The following is a 23,475-nucleotide window of genomic DNA, read 5'->3' on the forward strand; positions in this document are numbered from 1 at the left end:
GGTTAACTTTGAAAGGCAGGAGAACACATAGTGAATAGGTGAAGATACTAGCAAAAACCTAACATTACAAATACATTACTGTTGTAGAACCCCATCCATTAAGAGCCAGTGTCACCTCAGATTGCCTCTCTCTCTCTCTCCAACATCTGTCAGTCTGAAACAGTGTAGGAGGAGGACGACTGGAATAGGGCACCAGGCCAGGCCGAGTCAGACCAGGCCGTATTTACTTCTGCTCTCATCCAGCAAGGCACTACGAATTTTATTCAAGTTTATCATTGCAAGTGCTTAATGCATCTAAACCACATATAATACACCCCCCCCCCCCCCCCCTCCCCGGGCAAACCAGTCTAGAGTCACTCCTGATGCGTTTGAGAAACCAGCATGGTCTGTCTCAGTGTCTCAATGCTGCTGACCTCCATGTGTTTCATGATGAAGTCATTCCAGAGAGTGCTGGGGTTCATCCCAGAAGGCAGCGGGAGCCTCTGTTCAGGTGATGGGACAAAAATAAAAAATAAACTGATGATAGTAGTCCTTACATGTTCCCTCTAAGGACAAATCATTGGCATCAAATCACAGTCCTTCGAATAGATAAGAGTGCTGAGACAAAGTGCTGCTACTAAAGTATTATTCATTCAGAGCTAAAAGAAAATACACGTCCTAAAAGATGAGGTTTTTCTTACCCCTCTTCATTTGAACAGATGTTGCGCAATTCCACTTTCGATCAATGCTATAAAGGGGAAACCAAGAAAGAGAAAAAGCTAGCCAAGTGAGCATAACAAGAAAACAAAAACACGAATCAACACAAGGTGCTTTTCAGAGTGGTTGGGTCTGGCCGGCTTCACAGTGTGTCAGTTTGGGCTTGGCTCAGCGGGAGTCTCAGGGGGGGCTGTCAGAGCAGGGGCGGCACATGAGGGGAATGGAGGGAAAGTGACTGAGCAAGAGACACACTCACACGGGGTGATGGAGACGGACGTATGGGCAGAGTCGTTTGGGAGAGGCACAGAGAAGCAGAAATGAGATGGACCACCGCCAGAATGACCGTGCTGTGACAGACCTAATCCCCCTAACGCAGGAAGACACCATCACCGCATCGAAAAACCAGTCTTTCAACCACAGAGAGAACCTCTCAGGCACCAACTCTTCTCCATCGCCCAATAACTGATGCATCTAGACTGGCTTGCCCATGCTAATGCTTCCCCCTGACCCCCCTTCACTTCCTTCCACCCTTGACCCCTTTAGAGTAACAACATCCCACTTCTGTCTTAGTGAAAGAACACAGTTCCAGAGTGAGTGGTATTCAGGTTCAGTGCTGACCCCTACAGGTGTCAGTTGCTATTGCGGTTGAACGTCTCCAGGATGGTGGTGTTGGTCTTCTCAAACACCCACTGCTGGCTGGGGACGCTGGGGTCACACGTGTTCATGAACACCTTCCTCTCTGTGGGGTTGCTGTCGATACAGCTGTTACTGATGGGGTGGTATAAACTTTTATCCTACAGAGATAGGGGGAGAGAAAAGAGGAGTCTGCATTCTTGTAATAAAACGTCAGCTTATTTTTCCCGCAAACACATGCTTGTGAATATTTCCTGAAATCTTTCCCGGACTAGCTGTCTTGGTTTTCTGATTACTTGATATTTTATGATGGTAATGATATATTTAGTTACAGTACATTTCACTGAAAATATTTTCCAAAGAGGTAATTTAATATCAAAATATTGAATAGCCTGCATGGAAAATGAGGAATTATTTTTTCTAGCATTTATTTATTCCCCAGAGTCAGATGAACTTGTGGATACAATGTTTATGTCTCTGCTTCCAGTATGAAGGACGTTAGAGGTAGTGTCACGAGCCAATGCTAACTTGCGTTAGCTCAATGACTGGAAATCTATGGTAACAACTAGCACACTAGCTGTTACCATAGACTTCCAGTCATTCACCATCTCTAGTTAGCAATTGCGCAAACGATAGTTGGCAAACTTCCTTCAAACTACACTGAGAGACATAAATATAGTATCCACAAGTTCATCTGACTCAAGGGAATAGATAAAGGGCATTCATTGACAAAATACCAAAGATTCCCTTTAAAAGCTGAATGTGATTTTTAAAATTATTATTATTATTATTTTTTTTTATCTAGGAAGAAACTGCCTTAGCAAGCAGCCTGTGGCATTTTATCACAAGGAAAAGGAAATACAAAGGATCAAAAATACATCTTGAAGACTGCTGCTTGGCTGGAGCAAAGAAGTGCATCACAACCAACTTGTCTTTTTCATACATGAAAAAATGATGTGTGTGTGTGTGATAAAGAGAGACCGTACCTTCCTGTAGCGCCACAGCTGGTTACCCTTCAAGCCGTGGCAGTCGTACAGGGTGACAGGGCTGTTGTGAGAGATGGCATCGAAGCAGACCTTTTTTGTGTGCATGGGGCCCCCCACCCGGATGTCCTCCCGCCAGCCAAACGTGAACACCTGGATAGGGCAGAGACAAGCTGGATCAGATCACCTCCAGAGATGGGCCTCCACCTCTCCTCTTGGAGCCAGTGTCATTCCTGGTCCTGGAGAACCACAAAGCAAGCTTTTGATCTAGCCCAGTACTAACACCTGATTTAATTCATTATCAAAATTTAGAGGTGTGTTAGTAATAAGCTGGAACAAAAGCCTGCACAACCTGTGAGTCTTCAGAACCAGGGTTGAAGAGAACCTTCCAAAGGAGTTCACACATCGGTCTCCCCCAGGCACGTTCACTCATGGGGGACAGAATAGTTGTTTGTAAAGGGGCTTCTCTGCTGTCACATTCAAAAGGCCCTGACTTGGACTGTAGCCATGCTGTTTGTCATCCCAGCTTTGAATACAAATTGCAACCATTACAGAGATTAAACAACAACAGCTCTTTAAATTACTTTAATTGAACTGTCAAAATAATAAGAAAACATTGCCATCCATCAACGTTTGGTTATGAGCTAAATAAATGGGGCTCCATTAGAACAATAGCGATTATAAAGTTGTGTAAATTAGAGTGTGCACCAGCTTGTTTGTGTGTGTGTGCGTGCATGCACGTGTAGTGCTTATGAAGGCAGAGCGCTGTCTGTACACAGTACAAAATGAAGTTCTGTATGCAAAACTACAGGAAAACTAGCGCTTTTCACGGCAGACAGATGTCTGTATTCAGTGGTGTCTACTAAGCTCCTCACCTGTCCATGGCTCCACCCGGCCTCACCCCGCCCCTTCAGACATGTCTCCAGGCGGACGGGCGACCCAGACGAAAAGTGTTTGCTCTCCATGCACATGCCACTGCCTGTGTTGCGCAGCTAGAACACACACAGGGGCAGACAAACAGGTTAACAGAGAAAGACAGAAATTAACAGTCATCATTCAATACTAGTCAATAATAGTCATACTATTAACCACTGTCTAGGGCTGTCTGTATCTCTCAGAACTCTATCAGCTCTCCTCTTTAGTGAAAAAGTGAGTGATAAGGAATGACGAAGAGGATACTGTGGCAGGAGCATGGCCTTCTGATGACTGAAGTGACAGTGACTGGTTGTCATAGGCCAGACATTCTGTCTCTTTCTTGCTCTCTTTCTAATCTAACCTTCTCTCCATATGTCGTCTCTCACTCTTATATCTTAACTTTCTCTCCTTCTAGCTGTTGGCATGCCTCTCTGAAGACACTAATAGATGAGTGTTGTACCTCTCCCCAGGCGGCAGCAGGGGGCTCCACAGGTGGGTAGTGCTTGGGTAGGTCCCAGGCCACCTCTGTCATGAACCATTTGAAGCTCTTACAGTTGAGGCTGTTCCTCAGGTCCTTCTGCACTGTCATGTCTCCTGCTGACAGGTGCCTGTACTCTGGCCTCCGCTGGTAGATGTACTCTGCATATTCATCCATCCATACCTCGGCCACTCGCTTCAGGTTCTGTACAGAGACCAAGGGAGAACAGAAAAAGCACTGTTGCTCCACAATGACTATAGGGGGGATGGATGCAGGGTACCAGTCCTTTGGGGCCTCGTTGACTGCTAGATGGCCTCGTCTCTTAAAATACATCCTCATTTCAAGTCAAGGACGGTTTGAGGAGAGGTTTCGTTTTACATAACCATTACCCTTCTAATAGAAGTGGATAAAACAAACTTACAACCTGCAGAGAGTAAAGTCAATGATAACTGCTATTAGGAATCCAGGCAGTCACAACCAGACTAAGGTTTGGATGGGAGTTACAGTTAGTGAGCACATCCTCCTGCTATAGGGTATACATATACCGAGCAGCACAGAAAGCACGGCTCTAAGCCAAACTCTGTTGGCTAACTCCTCTCCAGGTGAGGAGAAGTTCACTGGCACCATCTGCTTGCATGGAGGCTGGGTTTGGGAAGGATGAGCGAGCTGGTTAATCAGCACACCTGGAAGAATGCCAGTGGCGATGAGGAGCTGTGTGGGAGGGGGTGTGGGTGCTGTGCCTCTGGGGTGGTGCTGATGAGGGGGGGGCAGGGTCTAGAAGAGGCAGCTGCAGGGAAGTTTTAGGGGAGGCGAGAGCAAAAAGGCGACGTGTGCACAAAAGAAGCAGCGCCACAGGCCAGCAATAATTCATGCCTCCTCTGTAACTCTGAATTCCACCATTTTCTCTGAGCTCCACTTCAAAAAGGAACACAGTGAAACAAGGATGAACACACAGAGCTGTGCTTAATTGGCACTTTCTATTTAAGGTACAATATTCACCTCACAATCATTCACCATTTTCATTCTTTCGGCACCATGTTACAGAAAATCTATTAATATGAATGCAGGTATTATGTATGCATTTGAACCAGGGTTTCCGGCAGGAAAATTTGGCGCAGGACATTTGACAGGCAGCCTTTTCATTTAACATTTGAGATATTAACCAGACCCATATGCATTGGGTGCATAAATGACAGAAAATCACATTTAGATTGTTCTTATTAATCTTAACATGCAACTTGAGGATGCAACGGGCATGCGTCCTTCTTGCCAAATTCCGATGCGCACTTTGAAGATGTTAAAATAACTGTCCACATTTTCTTCTCCTCAGCCAACAAGACGAGTAACGAACAGCAAAATCACTAGCCTATATCAATCTAATACCCCCAAGTTACCTATTCTATTGGTCAGATTGTCATTCTGTGAAAGAGAAATAAATAAATAATCTGTATGCTGTGCCGATAAAAATAAAAAAAACCTGGCACCAGCTAATTGTCCAGTAGGAAAAAAAATCCCATTGCAAAATAATGGTTTTTAGCCTATTAATTGATTCACATAGTCCATGTAAATAAATTTGGCTGGCCACACTTATTGGTCTATAGGTTAATTTGCATAATGTTGTGGAATTAAATTGGTGGTGATTTAACTTTTAAAAAGTAAATTAACAAATAGGCAGATATACATGGAGAGTCACGTGTATTTACATCAATTGTTATGTCCATAAATTAATAGGCTAAAATGCATTATTTTGTAATGGGATTTTTTTTCCTTCTTCCTTCTCCTGGACAATTCGCCGGTGGCAATTTTATTTATTGGCTTTTCATTATTATAATAAATTTTGACCAAAAGCTGGCTATTACCAACTAACAGAACCCCTGATTTGAACAAGTGTAGACTGAACTGGAGGCCTTTTCTAAGAAAAGGTTCTTGTGTCTTTGTTGGTGCATCTTCTTTCTGAAGAAATACATTATTAACAACTGACCCCAATCCACAGTCATTAACATTTCTCCCTCATAGACAGAACAGACATTCTTCATCTGAGAGGCTATTCCCCCACACTGGATGAATACAAGCCAAAAAGTAAGCCAACGAACAGGCCAATAGGTTTCACTTACACAGCCTTGCAAGCCAAAACAGGGTTTGGGCAGGGATCAGCATACATAATGGACAGTTTCAGCTGTATTCCAAAAGTTTTCGGAAGAATGTGAAAATATACTGAACAAAAATATAAAAACGCAACATGTAGAGAGTTGGTCCCATGTTTCATGAGCTGGGGGGAAAAAAATCCCTGAAATTTTCCGTACGCAGAAAAAGCTGATTTCAATCAAATTTTGTGCACATTTGTTTACATCCCTGTTTGTGAACATTTCCCCTTGACCAGGATAATCCATCCACCTGACAGGTGTGGCATATCAAGAAGCTAATTAAACAGTATGATCATTACGCAGGTGCACCTTTTGCTGGGGACATTAAAAAGGCCACTTTAAAATGTGTAGTTGTGTCACACAACGCCACAGATGTCTCAAGTTTTGAGGGAGCGTGCAATTGGCATACTGACTGCAGGAATGCCCACCGAGCTGTTGCCAGAGAATTTAATGTTCATTTCTCGAACATAAACTGCATCCAACGTAATTTTAGAGAATTTGGCAGTACATTCAAGCGGCCTCACAACCACAGACCACGTGTAACCACGCCAGCCCAGGACCTCCACATCCGGTTTCGTAACCTGCTGAGGAGTATTTCAGTCTGTAATAAAGCCCTTTTGTGGTGAAAATCTACTGATTGGCCGGGCTTGGCTCCCAAGTGAGTGGGCCTGGCTGCCAAGTGAGTGGGCCTGGCTGCCAAGTGAGTGGGACTGGCTGCCAAGTGGGTGGGACTATGCACTCAAAGGTCCACCCATGGCTGCACCCCTGCCCAGTCCATAGATTAGGGTCTAATGATTTTTCTCTCTCAATTGAACGATTTGCTTATATGAACTGTAACTCAGTAAAATTGTTGCATGTTGCGTTTATATTTTTGTTCAGTCTAGTTCTCATTCAGTGTAGAAGCATCAAAAGATATCATAGAACTTGTTTTTCAAATCTAAAGATTGTGTACTTGCAGACCTCTTAAGCTTCTTTACAGTGCATTCTTAATCAAGGTCACTTATCTAGCCTTGTGCATTTTGGGGACAAAAAACGACAGGGGGCCATATCACAAGAACAAAGGACGACAGACACCTTGGTGGAGAAAAGCAGGGAAAAACAGAAAAGCTGAGCGTTTATTATTTCGAGTCTCGTTTTTTTCTGAATGCTCAAGCTGTTACAACACAGCGCCAGGCGAGGCATGAGCATGAGGAGGTTAAATCAGTTCACCACCAGAATGAAGAGGACTTTCTTAAATCGTTCATTCCCAATGCACTGCTGACTGTGGAACACACTCAACATTCACGTCAAACCCTCCTCACCTTCCCACAGCGGGACACCTATCGATTCAGTCACAGCATTCCTGATGGCTGATGTGATGAGTGGGTGTGGGGCTGCAATATAAAGGTGTGTGTGTGTATCATTGAGGATCCAACTACTGCAGAGAAACTCAGCAGAGGAGATGAAAGCTCTCTTTACTAGACACCTCGGAGAACAAATTCTGCAATAAATGTTCCATATACAGACCTGCCAACCTTGAAGAATCTGGATGAGTACCACTTCAGAGCTGCAGCTGCATTCGCGGACCACACGACGGCACGTGACACCCACACCGATCAAATTATAGGCAAATGCAATTTTTTTTTTTACCCAATAATGGTTTTGGTAGAAGACTGGATCTGTAGGTATAATATGCTATAGACCAGGGTGCCCCAACTGGTGGCCCGTGGGTGGTTTTATTTGGACCCCCCAAGTTCTTGTAGAAAAATTCCATTTTTAACGACAAAAAAAAAGCACTTGCTGGACATAAGATCAGAAAAACAGCAGAAAATGATCTCCAAGTGATTTTAATTTAGGAAATATGTTCAAGTATTCCGACACACAATAGAGAGACACGTTATCATATACAAACATAAACAAGGTTAAAAAAAAAATTGTGTTTTAGTCAAATATTATATCTGTTTGGGATTCTTCCGGTCAATTTACATTCTACAAATTCTTCCGGCCCCCCGGCTGAAACTAGTTGATGATCCCTGCTATAGACAGTTATGGGTGTTTTTCAGTAACTAACTAGAAATAACTTTAAATGTAAAATCAGGGTACTCCCCATGACTTTCTGACACGGTGGTACTGATGTAGGCCAGGTCAGGTAGGGGGGAGGTAGATGAAGCATTTAGCATGTTTGAAAAACCTGTAACTGCAATTTCCTGACACCTCAAGTTTTACATTATATCAAACAATGTAGCCAACATAGGCCTGAATTAATTTTGAGGTGGTCTCAATGACTCCTTCACATTGTCCTAAGTTAAAATATGGGTAATGATAATTATAATAGGTGTCTTTACGTGGATAGTCTTGTGAAAATGTTTTTTATTTGACCTTTATTTAATCAGGTAGGCTAGTTGAGAACAAGTTCTCATTTGCAACTGCGACCTGGCCAAGATAAAGCGTAGCAATTGGACACATACAACACAGAGCTACACATGGAATAAACAAAACATAGTCAATAATACAGTAGAACAAAATAAAACAAAAAGTCTATATACAGTGAGTGCAAATGAGGTAAGATAACTCACGTAAGGCAATAAATAGGCCATGGTGGCGAAGTAATTACAATATAGCAATTAAACACTGGAATGGTAGATGTGCAGAAGATGAATGTGCAAGTAGAGATACTGGGGTGCAAAGGAGCAAGATAAATAAATAAATACTGTATGGGGATGAGGTAGGTAGATAGATGGGCTATGTACAGGTGCAGTGATCTGTGAGCTACTCTGACAGCTGGTGCTTAAAGCTAGCGAGGGAGATATGAGTCTCCAGCTTCAGAGATTTTTGCAATTCGTTCCAGTCATGGGCAGCAGAGAACTGGAAGGAAAGACGACCAAAGGAGGAATTGGCTTTGGGGGTGACCAGTGAGATATACCTGCTGGAGCGTGTGCTACGAGTGGGTGCTGCCATGGTGAACAGTGAGCTGAGATAAGGCGGGGCTTTACCTAGCAGAGACTTGTTGATAACTTGTAGCCAGTGGGTTTGGCGACGCGAAAGAAGCGAGGGCCAACCAACGAGAGTGTACAGGTTCCAATGGTGTGTAGTGTATGGGGCTTCGGTGACAAAACGGATGGCACTGTGATAGACTGCATCCAATTTATTGAGTAGAGTGTTGGAGGCTATTTTATAGATGACATCACCGAAGTCGAGGATCGGTAGGATGGTCAGTTTTACGAGGGTATGATTGGCAGCATGAGTAGGAGGAGAAGGATGCTTTGTTGCGATATAGGAAGCCAATTCTAGATTTAATTTTGGATTGGAGATGTTTAATGTGAGTCTGGAAGGAGAGTTTACAGTCTAACCAGACACCTAGGTATTTGTAGTTGTCCACGTACTCTAAGTCAGAGCCGTACAGAGTAGTGATGCTGGACAGGTGAGCAGGTGCGGGCAGTGATCGGTTGAAGAGCATGCATTTAGTTTTCCCCGTGTTTAAGAGGAGTTGGAGGCCACGGAAGGAGAGTTGTATGGCATTGAAGCTCATCTGGAGGTTAGTTAACACAGTGTCCAAAGAGGGGCCAGAAGTATACAGAATGGTGTCGTCTGCGTAGAGGTGTACCAGAGAATCACCAGCATCAAGAGCAACATCATTGATGTATACAGAGAAGAGAGTCGGCCCGAGAATGGAACCATGTGGCACCCCCATAGAGACAGCCAGAGGTCCGGACAACAGGCCCTCCGATTTGACACACTGAACTCTATCAGAGAAGTAGTTGGTAAACCAGGCGAGGCAATCATTTGAGAAACCAAGGCTGTCGAGTCTGCCAATAAGAATGTGGTGATTGACAGAGTCGAAAGCCTTGGCCAGGTCGATGAATAAGACTGCACAGTAATGTCTCTTATCGATGGCGGTTATGATGTCATTTAGGACCTTGAGCGTGGCTGAAGAGCACCCATGACCAGCTCTGAAACCAGATTGCATAGAGGAGAAGGTACGGTGGGATTCGAAATGGTCGGTAATCTGTTAACTTGGCTTTCGAAGACCTTAGAAAGACAGGGTAGGATAGATATAGATCTGTAGCAGTTTGGGTATAGAGTGTCACCCCCTTTGAAGAGGGGGATGACCGCGGCAGCTTTCCAATCTTTGGGAATCTCAGACGATACGAAAGATAGGTTTAACAGGCTAGTAATAGGAGTTGCAACAATTTCAGCAGATAATTTTAGAAAGAGAGGGTCCAGATTATTGAAATTCTCAATTATAGTGGATTTATCCGTGGTGACAGTGTTTCCTAGCCTCAGAGCAGTGGGCAGCTGGGAGGAGGTGATCTTATTCTCCATGGACTTTACAGTGTCCCAGAACTTTTTTTGAGTTTGTTCTACAGGATGCAAATTTCTGTTTGAAAAAGCTAGCCTTAGCTTTCCTAACTGCCTGTGTATATTTGTTCCTAACTTCCCTGAAAAGTTGCATATCACGGGGGCTATTTGATGCTAATGCAGAACGCCACAGGATGTTTTTGTGCTGGTCAAGGGCAGACAGGTCTGGAGTGAACCCAGGACTATATCTATTCCTAGTTCTACATTTTTTGAATGGGGCGTGCTTATTTAAGAGACGTTTAAACCAGGTGATGTCATCGCATATGTAGGAGGTGGAACAACATGGTTCGTTAAGGCATATTGAGCAGGGCTAGAAGCTCTACAGTGAAATAAGACAGTAATCACTAACCAGGACAGTAATGGACGAGGCATATTGATATTAGAGTGAGGCATGCATATCCAAGTGAACATATGGATCCAGTGAGTGGTTGGGCTGACTGGGAACAGGGCGATTCAGACAGTTATCAGGCCAATGCTAACATGCTAACAGTTAGTATGCCGGGACTAAACAAGCTAGCAGTTAGCAGACCGGGTTAGCAAGCAAGCAGTTAGCAGGGGCTAGCAGTTAGGAGACCGGGGCTAGCAAGTTAGCCTTTGGGGGACGTCGCGATGGGGGTAAGTCTGTTTTTTTTAAAGCTCTAGGTAGCTAGCAGGTTAGCAGAATGGGCTTTCAGCGGGCGTTGCACCTGAGGGGCCTGTTGGAATCCTCGGGCAGATTATGTCGTTATTCCAGTCGTAGGATCGGCGGGGTTCGGTGCCCCGTACCGGCAGTAGAAGGGGTCCGGATATTGTAGCCCAGGAGTGAGCCGGGAGATAGTTCTTGCAGGGGTTAGCCCCAGGCTATTTGGTGCTAGCTCCAGGACGGAAACGTTAGGAAACGTTCACAAGGAGTAGTCAACCCTGGTTGCGGTTAGCTAGCTGTGATGATCTAGATGAAAAGGTTCAGAGTTTGTGGTAGGAATTCGGGGATATGGAGAGAAAAATAGGTCCGGTATGCTCTGGTTTGAAACGCGTTGTACGAACTGGCGATAGCTGGTCGCTAGTTAGCTAGCTAGCTTCAGTTGAGGTATTCAAGTCTGGAGGTAAATAGAAACACTTAAATTTAAAATAAAAAAAACACAAATCCACACCACATTGGGTGAGGCGGGTTGCAGGAGAGTATTTTGAAATTGAGGTTTAGGAAAAATATTAAAAAGAACGTGAAGAAAAATATATACACACATGGGACGAGACAAGACAAAGACAAAGACGTCTGACTGCTACGCCATCTTGGATATCTAAAATGTGAACTGGCTTCTCAGTTTTGTTTGGGGAAAAATTCTGAATCATTCAATTACCGGATGCAATGTAGCAGTCTACTGTATTTGGAATATAAAACTGAATTAGGCCTAAATATATGAGTTTGTTTCAGATCTCCATACCTGATCTAGTCCATCAAATCTTCCTTCTCAGATAGGTCTAAAATTAATTTAATATGCCTTGTTGTCATTGGTGAACTGACTGGGCTATTATCACATCATTAGCAGCCTTCTGTTGACATACAGTAATATAAGGAGGACAGATCAAATACTGAATAATTAAGTCTAACATAACTTTTTGTGAAGAACGGTATTAGCGGAAAAGCTCTCACTTCTATCCACGCACAGCGCACACTGAACTACCGCACACTGAACTACCGCACACTGAACTACCGCAACACTGTACGCTTCCTTGTCAATGTGCTCGCAGATATCAAAGCATGTGCCGCCTGCTAAATAGGCTACACATACACACACGTTCAGGAGCAGAGATGTTGTTGGTCAAGCTATTTAACGAGTGGGGAAAAAATGCAAGAACCGGCAGAACCACCCTGCACATATTAGAGCAAGTGCACATAAAAGCAGGGCAGTAAGCTTAATAAAAAATACAAATAAAAAAACTTGCCTCAACTTAGCAAAGTAGCAAGATTGATACCGTACCAGCATACATGAACCTCAAATTACGTGCATGGTACACAAAATGTATACAGGTTAGCAGGTCTGCATGATATACTGTAGTATGTTTTTCTTTGTAAATCATTTTCTAGGGGAGAAAAGAGGAAAAGGAGGGTCTAGGAACCAACACTCACCCTAGCCAGGCTGACCCCGCCAGGGACCTTGTAGGGGACGTACTTCCTGTAGATGTGACCCACCCTGGAGCACGGGATGTCCTCCATACGGCCGCCACACATCCACACCTGTGGAGAGACAGCGAGAGAGGGCGGGACAAGGTAGAAGGAGAGAGGTTTAACACAGCCAGCTGTGTGGGGGTCGGGGCATCACTGCAGTGTTAGTGGGTGTGTCTCCTGTGTCAGTGTGTGCCTGTGGTGTGCAGCTGTAAACAGTATGAGGACATGAGAGGCTGACAGGTACTAGGAAAGCAGGGAGGGAGAAAGAGAGTGGTTCCAGAGGGAGGGATGGAGGAATTAGAGAAAGACCCATATGGATTTTGGGGGTCAAGGAGGCTGATGGCCAATATTTTAGGGCGATAATTCAATATTATAATATTTCAAAAACCATACATTTTACTTAGTTTTTTTAATACCAATCTAAGTACATAACATAATGTTAATACTTTTATTTGAATTGTAATTCTATTGATAAACTGGGTAAATTAAAATGGCATTGGTCTACAATCAATACAGGTGAAAGAATATTCAATAGGAGTGTGTGTATGGATTGAGTGATTGAGCTTGTTTAGGCCGATCAGTGGAGTCTATGGTGCTACAGACGACAATCTGTTTTCCTTCCATTTGGGACTTACATTAGCCTAATGATCAACAACATTTGAATAGAAGCATCACTCCAGGATGTCACGCCTGTATGGAAGGACATATAGGCACTGCTGTTTGAGAATATAAAACAACATATTTTCAATTCAAATAGCTCCTACGTAACATGATTTGTGATCGGGAAAAAGTATATTTTTCCAGCTGTCAGGACGCACCCCTAAACATCTCAGTTGCCAGGACAAAATTCGAAACAACTCAATTGGCTAGTTTAGTCATTTTCCAAGAAATGGGCGGGTTGTAACTTGATCCTACTGCTACGATTGGATAGAGAGGCTGTAACTCAGCTCCCTTTTTTACACATCTCCCTTCATCGCTCATATCACTTGGTGCCGTTTCCTGTTACTATGAGAACTAGCTCAACGGCGATGACATTTGCTACTAAGCCATAAATGTGCGTAATATCTAACAAGGAGAGGGAGGGTAGGAAAAATTTGTTGGACAAAGCCTATGGGAAAATGTTGTTTTTGTCCAAAAAAAAGTAAGGTCTGTGTTAAACACAGGTTTAAGAGATCTTACACGTTTTGCTCTATGAGATAATCTTCATCCGCCAACATCTCTTTGTGAATTTAAAAAAATGTATGTAATCCAAAAAGCACAAAGGCTTTATAATTCATAAATGTCTTGTTAAATTGACTGATATGTCAGAACAAAACGTATAAGATCTTCTAAGCCTGTTTTAACCTGAGACCCAATTTTCAACGGTTATCCCAAAACCCTATTCTTTCCCCATAGGAATGGCTGAATGAAACTAGTAACTAATGAATTTATGTTTTTTAGGATTACAAGCAGGCAAGCTTCATGGCCAACATTTATTTAGGCATTTTAAAACAGTTTCTCCTTTCCCTATTACGACAATCATCTAATCCGACTTGCAACCGTGAATTTACAGATACGATTGCAGTTGGTCACATCAGCACACCAGTAAATAGATAACATTACATCGCAAGTCAGATTGCTCGTTCCCGAACATGATGCATGTGCAGAATGATAACCAGCTAATGTTAGCTAGCTATGTTGGTTATTAGCTCCTATCTGATATCTCAGCACCATGGCATAGTAGCTAATATAGCTAGCAAACTAACACCGCAGATGAACGGATTAGTTATCGTAATAACTTAGCTTATTGCATGCATGTTCGGACATGTCAACATATGCTTTATTTATTAGTGAATTAACTAAACTAATATTTGCAACAGGAGTTTGATTTTGGTCACTGTGCCAATTCATCCTTTTCTTAATACTGCACGTGTCTGTCGGAGAATGAGCTAGTTTTCTGCTGCTGATTTTCCCACCAAGACATTCCTTGGCATTGTTCAGTGCTCATGGCTCAGGCGATGAGTGGCAGCTGACATAGTAGCAGCTTTGCTGTGTAGAGGGACTATCGCCTAAGCCGATAGTATGGCAGACAGTCGATAGACTAGAAAAGTCCAATATCAGCCTGATATATTGTCTCGGACGATTATCGGTTGTTCTCTAAGAGGGATGACGGATAAAGGTAGCAGGGAGGCACAATAGCTATACAGTGACATCACTACACAGAGAACAAGACTATTATAAATGCCTCATGGGCCTCTTTGGACAGACATATGACTAAGAAGGAAGGAAAAACCTGACTGTAGAAGACAGCATGATGCTAAAGGCAGGCCTGAAATGTCACTGTGTGAATGTGACATACTTCAGGTTGACTCTTTTGGGTTAGGTGAAAGCTTTGAGCCATGGGCCAAAACAAGTCTACTGTGAACTTTGTGCTGCAGGCCTGAAAGGGACAAGAGGTTGTCGGAGGCACCATCACGTGGAAACTCCTCATTCTGATTTGTAATCCTCCATTTGTGTGTGCCTCAAAAGTATTCGCACTTAAAAAAACTCAAGGATCCGCCTCTTTAATTTTTGTTGTTGTTGTTTCCTAAAATGACATACCCAAATGTAACTAACTGCCTGTAGCTCAGGACCTGAAGCAAGGATATGCATATTATTGATACCATTTGAAATGAAACACTTTAAAGTTTGTGGAAATGTGAAATTAATGTAGGAGAATATAATACATTAGATCTGGTCAAATATATTGCAAAGAAAAAAACATGCGTTTTTTTTTTGTACCATCAACTTTGAAAGGCCATAATGTATTATTCCAGCCCAGGCACAATTTCGATTTTGGCCACTAGATGGCAGTAGTGTATGTGCAAAGTTTAAGATGGATCCAATGAACCATTGCATATCTGTTCAAGATGTTGTATCAAGACTGCCCAAATCTGCCTAATTGGTTTATTAACGGAGAAAGAAAGAAAATGGAGGACAAAAGACAAGGGTAGAGAAAGAGAAACACAGAAAGGAAGAGGGCATAACAGAGTAAAAGCGAGGGGAAGAGCAAGAAATGGAGGAAATACTTTGTGTAGTTTTTGCTGACTAAGGTTCCTTGTTAGATGGGCTACTGCCAGATTAATGTTTAATGGCGTCTGGGGCTGGGCAGGTGAGTCCTGGTGTTCACAGAGAAGGCCAACAGAGCATTAAATATACATCACAATTTGTAGAGGCATGGAAGGAGGCACGTATTCATGCAAGTGTACACGTGCACACACACATCACACAGATGTCACACACAGTAGAGGCTCTGGAGGCCAGGCTGAGGAGGGGATACGCCTACTGACTGACCCTGGAATGAGGTCACTAGTACGACTGTGGAGCTGTGATTAACCCACAACGGGACATTTTGGCAGAGCGGCAATGAGTTAGAGATGATGCCAAAATACTCTGCATCTTCTGCAATTACTCTGATACTTTGAATCGCTCAAAGACATCAAATAAATAAAAAGGTTTTGAAATTAAGGTTGGGTAAGTAATCAATTACAATTTTTGTATGTCTCTGTCAGGTGGTAGGCTAATTAGACGGCAAGATGTGGCAGTATCCAGAGCCACATACTGGTGTTGGCATTATACTATAGACACATTCTCTTTAACCACAGATCTGGGATCAGATTAGCGTACCCCCAATTACAACCTTAAACATCAGGGGAATACAACATACAATGTCTTCGGAAAGTATTCAGACCCCTTGACTTTTTGTCATGTATTGTCATGTTATGTCTTGTTCCTGTTCTTTCTCTTCTCTTCGTTTCCCCCTGCTGGTCGTATAAGGTTACCTTCTCTCCCTCTATCTCTCTCTCTCTCTATGGTCCCTTTCCTTCTCCCAGCTGTCTCTCATTCTCCTCTAACGACCTCGTTTACTCTCTCACACCTGTTCCCTCTTTTCTCTCTGATTAGGTCTCTATTTCTCTCTCTGTTTCTGCTTCTCTCTTTGTCGGATTCTCGTTTGCTTCGCCCTTGTTCTGTCCTGTCGTAATCTGCCTCTTCATTAGATGCTGCGTTTGATCAGGTGCCTCTGTCCTCTACGGCCCGCGCCTACCCGGAGGGACCTGCAGTCTGTTGCCGCTAGCCCTGCTATTCTCCTCTGCTACTAGAAGGGGACTAGTCAACCGATAAATCTGAAGAGGATTTATGTTTTCCCTGTGTTTGAACATTAAAAGACTCTGTTTCTGTTAAACCGCTTCTGGGTCCTCACTCACCCGCATAACACTTTTTCCACATTTTGTTACATTTTAGCCTTATTCTAAAATGGATTAAATCAGGTTTTTTTTCGCCTTTTACTGAAGAGTGCCTTCTACCATAAAGGCCTGATTGGTGGAGTGCTGCAGAGATGGTTGTCTTTCTGGAAGGCTCTCCCATCTCCACAAAGGAAGTCTAGAGCTCTGTCAGTGTGACCATCGGGTTCTTGGTGGTTCTAAATTTCTTCATTTAAGAATGATGGAGGGCACTGTGTTCTTGGGGACTCTTCCCCAGATCTGTGCCTCGACACAATCCTGGCTCGGAGCTCTACAGACAATTCATTTGACCTCATGGCTTGGTTTTTGCGGTGACATGCACTGTCAACTGTGGGACCTTTTACCTTTTATAGACAGAAGTGTGCCTTTCCAAATCGTGTCCAATCTATTGAATTTAATACAGGTGGACTCCAATCAAGTTGTAGAAATATCTCAAGGATGATCAATGGAAACAGGATGCACCTGAGCTCAATTGAGAGTCTCATAGCAAAGGGTCGGAATACTTATGTAAATAAGTATTTGTCATGATGGGGTATTGTGTGTCATTGGAAGGAGGATGCACCGGATCTCAATTTCGAGTCTCATAGTAAAGTGTCTGAATACTTATGTAAATAAGATATTTCTGTTGTTTTTTTTTGTTGAGAAAGTGGATCAAGAGTTCTAGCAGAGTGCTGCCAGTGGATTAGAGTGCAGAACTGCTGATCCCTCCACCTCTACTGATGACCTCTAAAACCCCTGTGATACAGAGCAGGGTGGGCAGCCGATAATACAGAACCTATCACACACTACAGTCAATGATCTTTAATAAGGCACACCTCAATCTCTCTCTGCCCACATCAGGGCCTAAGATACAGTGGGGAGAACAAGTATTTGATACACTGCCGATTTTGCAGGTTTTCCTACTTACAAAGCATGTAGAGGTCTGTAATTTTTATCATAGGTACACTTCAACTGTGAGAGATGGAATCTAAAACAATCCAGAAAATCACATTGCATGATTTTAAAGTAATTAATTTGCATTTTATTGCACGACATAAGTATTTGATCACCTACCAACCAGTAAGAATTACGGCTCTCACAGACCTGTTAGTTTTTCTTTAAGAAGCCCTCCTGTTCTCCACTCATTACCTGTATTAACTGCACCTGTTTGAACTCGTTACCTGTCCACACACTCAATCAAACAGACTCCAACCTCTCCACAATGGCCAAGACCAGAGAGCTGTGTAAGGACATTGGGGATAAAATTGTAGACCTACACATGGCTGGGATGGGCTACAGGACAATAGGCAAGCAGCTTGGTGAGAAGGCAACAGCTGTTGGCGCAATTATTAGAAAATGGAAGAAGTTCAAGATGACGGTCAATCACCCTCAGTCTGGGGCTCCATGCAAGACCTCACCTCGTGGGGCATCAATGATCATGAGGAAGGTGAGGGATCAGCCCAGAAGTACACGGCAGGACCTGGTCAATGACCTGAAGAGAGCTGGGACCACAGTCTCAAAGAAAACCAGTAGTAACACACTACGCCGTCATGGATTAAAATCCTGCAGCGCACGCAAGGTCCCCCTGCTCAAGCCAGCGCATGTCCAGGCCCATCTGAAGTTTGCCCATGGCCATCCCGAAACACACAGCCAGGGCAACTAAGGCTCCGTAAGAAGCATCTCAAGGTCCTGGAGTGGCCTAGCCAGTCTCCAAACATGAACCCAATAGAACATCTTTGGAGGGAGCTGAAAGTCCGTATTGCCCAGCGACAGCCCCGAAACCTGAAGGATCTGGAGAAGGTCTGTATGGAGGAGTGGGCCAAAATCCCTGCTGCAGTATGGACAAACCTGGTCAAGAACTACAGGAAACGTATGATCTCTAATTGCAAAACAATTCCTGACATTTAATCTTAGTAAAAAATCCCTGTTTTAGGTCAGTTGGGATCACCACTTAATTTTAAGAATGTGAAATGTCAGAATTATAGTAGAGAGAATGATTTATTACCAGCTTTTATTTCTTTCATCACATTCCCTGTGGGTCAGATGTTTACAAAAACTCAATTAGTATTTGGTAGCATTGCCTTTAAATTGTTTGTTTAACTTGGGTCAAATGTTTCGGAGAGCCTTCCACAAGCGTCCCACAATAATTTGGGTGGATTTTGGCCCATTCCTCCTGACAGAGCTGGTGTAACTGAGTCAGGTTTGCAGGCCTCCTTGCTCGCACACGCCTTTTCAGTTCTGCCCAAAAATGTTCTATAGGATTGAGGCCAGGGCTTTGTGATGCCCACTCCAATACATTGACTTTGTTGTCCTTAAGCCATTTTGCCACAACTTTGTAAGTATGCTTAGGGTCATTGTCCATTTGGAAGACCCATTTGCGACCAAGCTTTAACTTCCTGACTGATGTTTTGAGATGTTGCTTCAATATATCCACATAATTTTCCTTCCTCATGATGCCATCTATTTTGTGAAGTGCACCAGTCCCTCCTGCAGCAAAGCACCTCCACAAAATGATGCTGCAACCCCCGTGCTTCACGGTCGGGATGGTGTTCTTTGTCTGCAAGCATCCCCCTTTTTCCTCCAAACATAACAATGGTCATTATGGTCAAAAGGTTCAAACAATTTGTTTCATCAGACCAGAGGACCTTTTTCCAAAAAGTACAATCTCTTTTATGGCGGTTTTGGTGCAGTGACTTCTTCTTTGCCGAGCGGCCTTTCAGGTTATGTCAATATAGGACTCGTTGTACTGTGGATATAGAGACTTTTGTAGCTGTTTCCTCCAGCATCTTCACAAGATCATTTGCTATTGTTCTTTGCACTTTTCGACAGAGACAGAACGCATCTCTAGGAGACAGAACGCGTATCCTTCCTGAGCAGTATGACGGCTGCATGGTCCATGGTGTTTATACTTGCGTACTATTGTTTGTACAGATGAATGCGGTAACTTCAGACGTTTGGAAATTGTTCCCAAGGATGAACCAGACTTGTGGAGGTCTACAATTTGTTTTCTGAGGGCTTGGCTGATTTCTTTTGATTTTCCCAAGTCAAGCAAAGAGGTACTGAGTTTGAAGGTAGGCCTTGAAATACATCCACAGGTACACCTCCAATTGACTCAAATGATGTCAATTAGCCTATCAGAAGCTTCTAAAGCCATGATATCATTTTCTGGAATTTTCGATTCTGTTTAAAGGCATAGTCAAGTTAGTGTATGTAAACTTCTGACCCACTGGAATTGTGATACAGTGAATTATAAGTGAAATGATCTGTCTGTAAACAATTGTTGGAAAAATGACTTGCGTCATGCACAAAGTAGACTTGCCAAAACTATAGTTTGTTAACAACAAATTTGTGGAGTGGTTGAAAAACTTGTTTTAATGACTCCAACCTAAGTGTATGTAAACTTCCGACTTCAACTGTACATAATTCAGAAGATCTAGCAAACAAAAACCCTGATGTAGCTTAGAAAGTTTCAAAATACAACTTACTAAGAAATTCACTGCCTGTGTTACCAAAGTATTATCTGATAGCAATGAACCGAATATTCTCTGGTCTTGGCCATGGTTTTATTATCCGCTTCTCTCTGAATTCCAACAGTTGAGAGAGACAGCATTACATTGGTAAAAGGCTCCAGAATTATCTAAATGAAGGGTCGCTTCTAACATTTTGGACTCCTATATCCAGACCAGGGCTGAGACCTGTCAAGGGCCCAGATGGCAAATCAACCTCTAATTTGATGAGAGGATGGGTTGATCTGCTCCCCAAACGTTATCTAGGTTTTCATGTTCTAATGCAGTATTTAGCCAAGCAGAGGAGTGCCACTTCAACTTTCTGCTGACTTTTACGAACACTGGCAGTATCAGTGAGCTGAATATAAGTGAGTCTGTAAGAGCCTTGTGGTTTTAAAACCACAATATAATTATTTTGATGAGCTTTCCAAAAAACTTTAGTTCCAAAGGGGAAAGGGAGGGCCGGAGTTGGGAGACAGTGGAGAGACTAGTGCTTTACATGCAGCGAGAGTCCGCATAATAAATGGCTATCCTATGGAATAATTCATAGTGAGGCAGAACTCTAAAGCATAATCTAATATGGTTTCTGAGTATGATGGATGTAGGAGTTCTCTGAGCAGCAGAGCGGATTTGAACCAGAATGATTGAAACATGGGGTGAAATCTGAATACCAACTTCCACCATTGCCTTAAAGCTAGTTAGTTAATGGGTTTCTGATAAAAACTTGGCAGCGGTGGCTTCAGCTTGTTGATGGTGTGACAGTTCGTCAATCGGGGTGTGCAAACCTTTGTTCCATCCCAGCACTGACACACCTGACTCAGCGGTTAGCGCATTGGGCAAGCAACTGAAAGGTCACTGATTGGAATACCCGAGCCAACAAGGTGTAAAATGTGTCGATGTGCCCTTGAGCATGGTACTTAACCCTAATACGCTCCAAGGGTGCTGTAGTACTATGGCTGACCCTGTAAAACAACATTTCACTGCACCTATCGGGCAAATTATTATGAAGTGTTACAGTAGTACTGGGCTGGAACAAAAGCCTGAACCTCCTGTGTATCTCCAGGACTAAAGATCAAAGAACACTGCTCTAAGTCAATAAGGGCATCTTCCCAAAAACAACTTTGCCATCTTAGTGTCCATTGTCATTGTGGCATTTTACCTTGAAAGAGATTTCGTACTGCTCTCCTCCCCAGATCTCCAGTCCCGTGTCATATCCTCCCAACTCCCAGAACCACTTCCTGTCCACGGCAAAGAGTCCGCCAGCCATCACAGGAGACCTGATGGACAAAAAGGGGGGTGGGGTGTAAGACAATACCAATACATGTCACACTCATACCCCAACAGGATGACATTGTCCCTCAATCAATCACTGGCTTCAGACCAGCCAAAATGACAGGAATATATTAATTCTCATGAAGGATAAATCAAAAACATGTAAGTTAGTGTGGAAAGGTGACTGCTATGGCAGGCCTGCGGTTTATAACCATCTTTATAGACTGTTTGTGCGAGTTGAAGGCTTTATTACTCAACCAGACTCATCAATTTGGGAGTTAACTGCAGGCTTACCCGGGGGTTCTCTGAACACAGACACAATTAAACCATCAACGCCACGGCGGAACCTGACTGGCATAATAAGCACCATACTCAACTCATAATGTTAAACACATAATAAAATTCAATTTCCACTGTACAGTAGGATAGTTTCCCTCAAGTGGCGTTCAATGAAAATCAGGACATAGCCTGCATCGAGGATGTCTTCCCCACAGTGACTGTACGTACATATGCCAACCAGAAGCCATGGATTACAGGCAACATTCGCACTGAGCTAAAGGGTGGAGCTGCCGCTTTCAAGGAGCAGGACTCTAACCCGGAAGCTTATAAGAAATCCCGCTATGCCCTGCGACGAACCATCAAACAGGCAAAGCCTCAATACAGGACTAAGATTGAATCGTACTACACCGGCTCCGACAAGCGTCGGATGTGTCAGGGTTTGCAAACTACTACAGACTACAAAGGGAAGCACAGCTAAGAGCTGCCCAGTGACACAAGCCTACCAGACGAGCTAAATAACTTCTATGCTCGCTTAGGTAAATCACACTGAAACACGCATGAGAGCATCAGCTGTTCCAGATAACCGTGTGATTAAGCTCTCCGCAGCCGATGTGAGGAAGACCTTTAAACAGGTCAATATTCACAAGGCACTGGGGCAGACGGATTACCAGGACGTGTACTCTGAGCATGTGCTGAGGTAACCTGCCTAAATGACTACCGACCCGTAGCACTCATATCTGAAGCCATGAAATGCATTGAAAGGTTGGTCATGGCTCACAACACCATTATCCCAGAAACCCAAGATCCACTCCAATGTGTACACCGCGCCAACAGATCTACAGATGATGCAATCTGAAATTGCACTCCACACTGCCCTTTCACACCTGGACAAAAGGAACACCTATGTGAGAATGCTATTCATTGACTCAGCGTTCAATACCATAGCTTAGTGATGAGCTTTGAAGGTACTAAGGATCCTGGGACTAAAACACCTCTCTCTGCAACTGGATCCTGGACTTCCTGATGGACCGCCCCCAGGTGGTAAGGGTGAATTCCTGATGGACCGCCCCTTAGGGGTGAATGCCCAGTCCCCTCCTGTAACCTCTGTTCACTCATGACTGCACGGCCAGGCACGACTCCAACATCATCATTAAGTTTGCTGATGACACAACAGTGATCACTGACAACGATGAGACAACCTATAGGGAGGAGGTCAGAGACCTGACCGTGTTGTGCCAGGACAACAAACTCTCCCTAATATGTGATTAAGACAAAGGAGATGATTGTGGACTAAAGGAAAAGGAGTACCAAGCAAGCCCCCATTCTCATTGACGGGGCTGTAGTGGAGCAGGTTGAGAGTTTCCTTGGCGTCCATATCACCAACAAACTAACATGGTCCAAGCACACCACACCAAGACAGTTGTGAAGAGGGCACAACAAAACGTATTCCCCTCGGGAGACTGAAAAGATTTGGCATGGGTCCAAAGACTCCAGCCACCCTAGTCATAGACTGTTCTCTCTGCTACAGCACGGCAAGTGGTACCGGAGCGCCAAGTCTAGGTCCAAGAGGATTCTAAACAGCTTCTACCCCCAAGCCATAAGACTCCTGAACTGCTAATCAAAAGGCTACCCAGACTATTTGCACCCCCCCCCACGCTGCTGCTCTGTTATTATCTATGCATAGTCACTTTAATAACTCTACGTACGTGTACATATTACCTCAATTACCTCAACACCGGTGCCCCTGCACATTGAATCTGTAATTTCTTAAAACTGCATTGTTGGTTATGGGCTTGTAAGTAAGCATTTCACTGTAAGGTCTACACCTGTTGTATTCGGCGCACGCG

At 43.6% G+C, this 23,475-nt stretch overlaps 1 protein-coding gene across 3 annotated transcripts in view; it reads right to left on the reverse strand.

Annotated features, from left to right (window-relative positions):
• Window positions 1–333: 333 nt before the first annotated feature.
• Window positions 334–23,475, reverse strand: part of LOC124010858 (polypeptide N-acetylgalactosaminyltransferase 10-like) — a 93,043-nt gene continuing 69,901 nt past the window's right edge. For all 3 annotated transcript variants that reach the window (XM_046323593.1, XM_046323600.1, XM_046323611.1), the window contains 6 exons: window positions 21,237–21,354; window positions 12,295–12,402; window positions 3,688–3,909; window positions 3,188–3,304; window positions 2,316–2,465; window positions 334–1,490 (listed from right to left, as the gene is read on the reverse strand). In XM_046323593.1, coding sequence (XP_046179549.1) covers window positions 1,326–1,490; window positions 2,316–2,465; window positions 3,188–3,304; window positions 3,688–3,909; window positions 12,295–12,402; window positions 21,237–21,354 — 880 coding nt within the window. In that variant the 3' untranslated portion in view covers window positions 334–1,325. The remainder of the gene's footprint in view (window positions 1,491–2,315; window positions 2,466–3,187; window positions 3,305–3,687; window positions 3,910–12,294; window positions 12,403–21,236; window positions 21,355–23,475) is intronic.

The sequence above is a fragment of the Oncorhynchus gorbuscha genome, linkage group LG02 (assembly GCF_021184085.1).
Source record: "Oncorhynchus gorbuscha isolate QuinsamMale2020 ecotype Even-year linkage group LG02, OgorEven_v1.0, whole genome shotgun sequence".
In the NCBI taxonomy this organism is placed as follows: domain Eukaryota; kingdom Metazoa; phylum Chordata; class Actinopteri; order Salmoniformes; family Salmonidae; genus Oncorhynchus; species Oncorhynchus gorbuscha.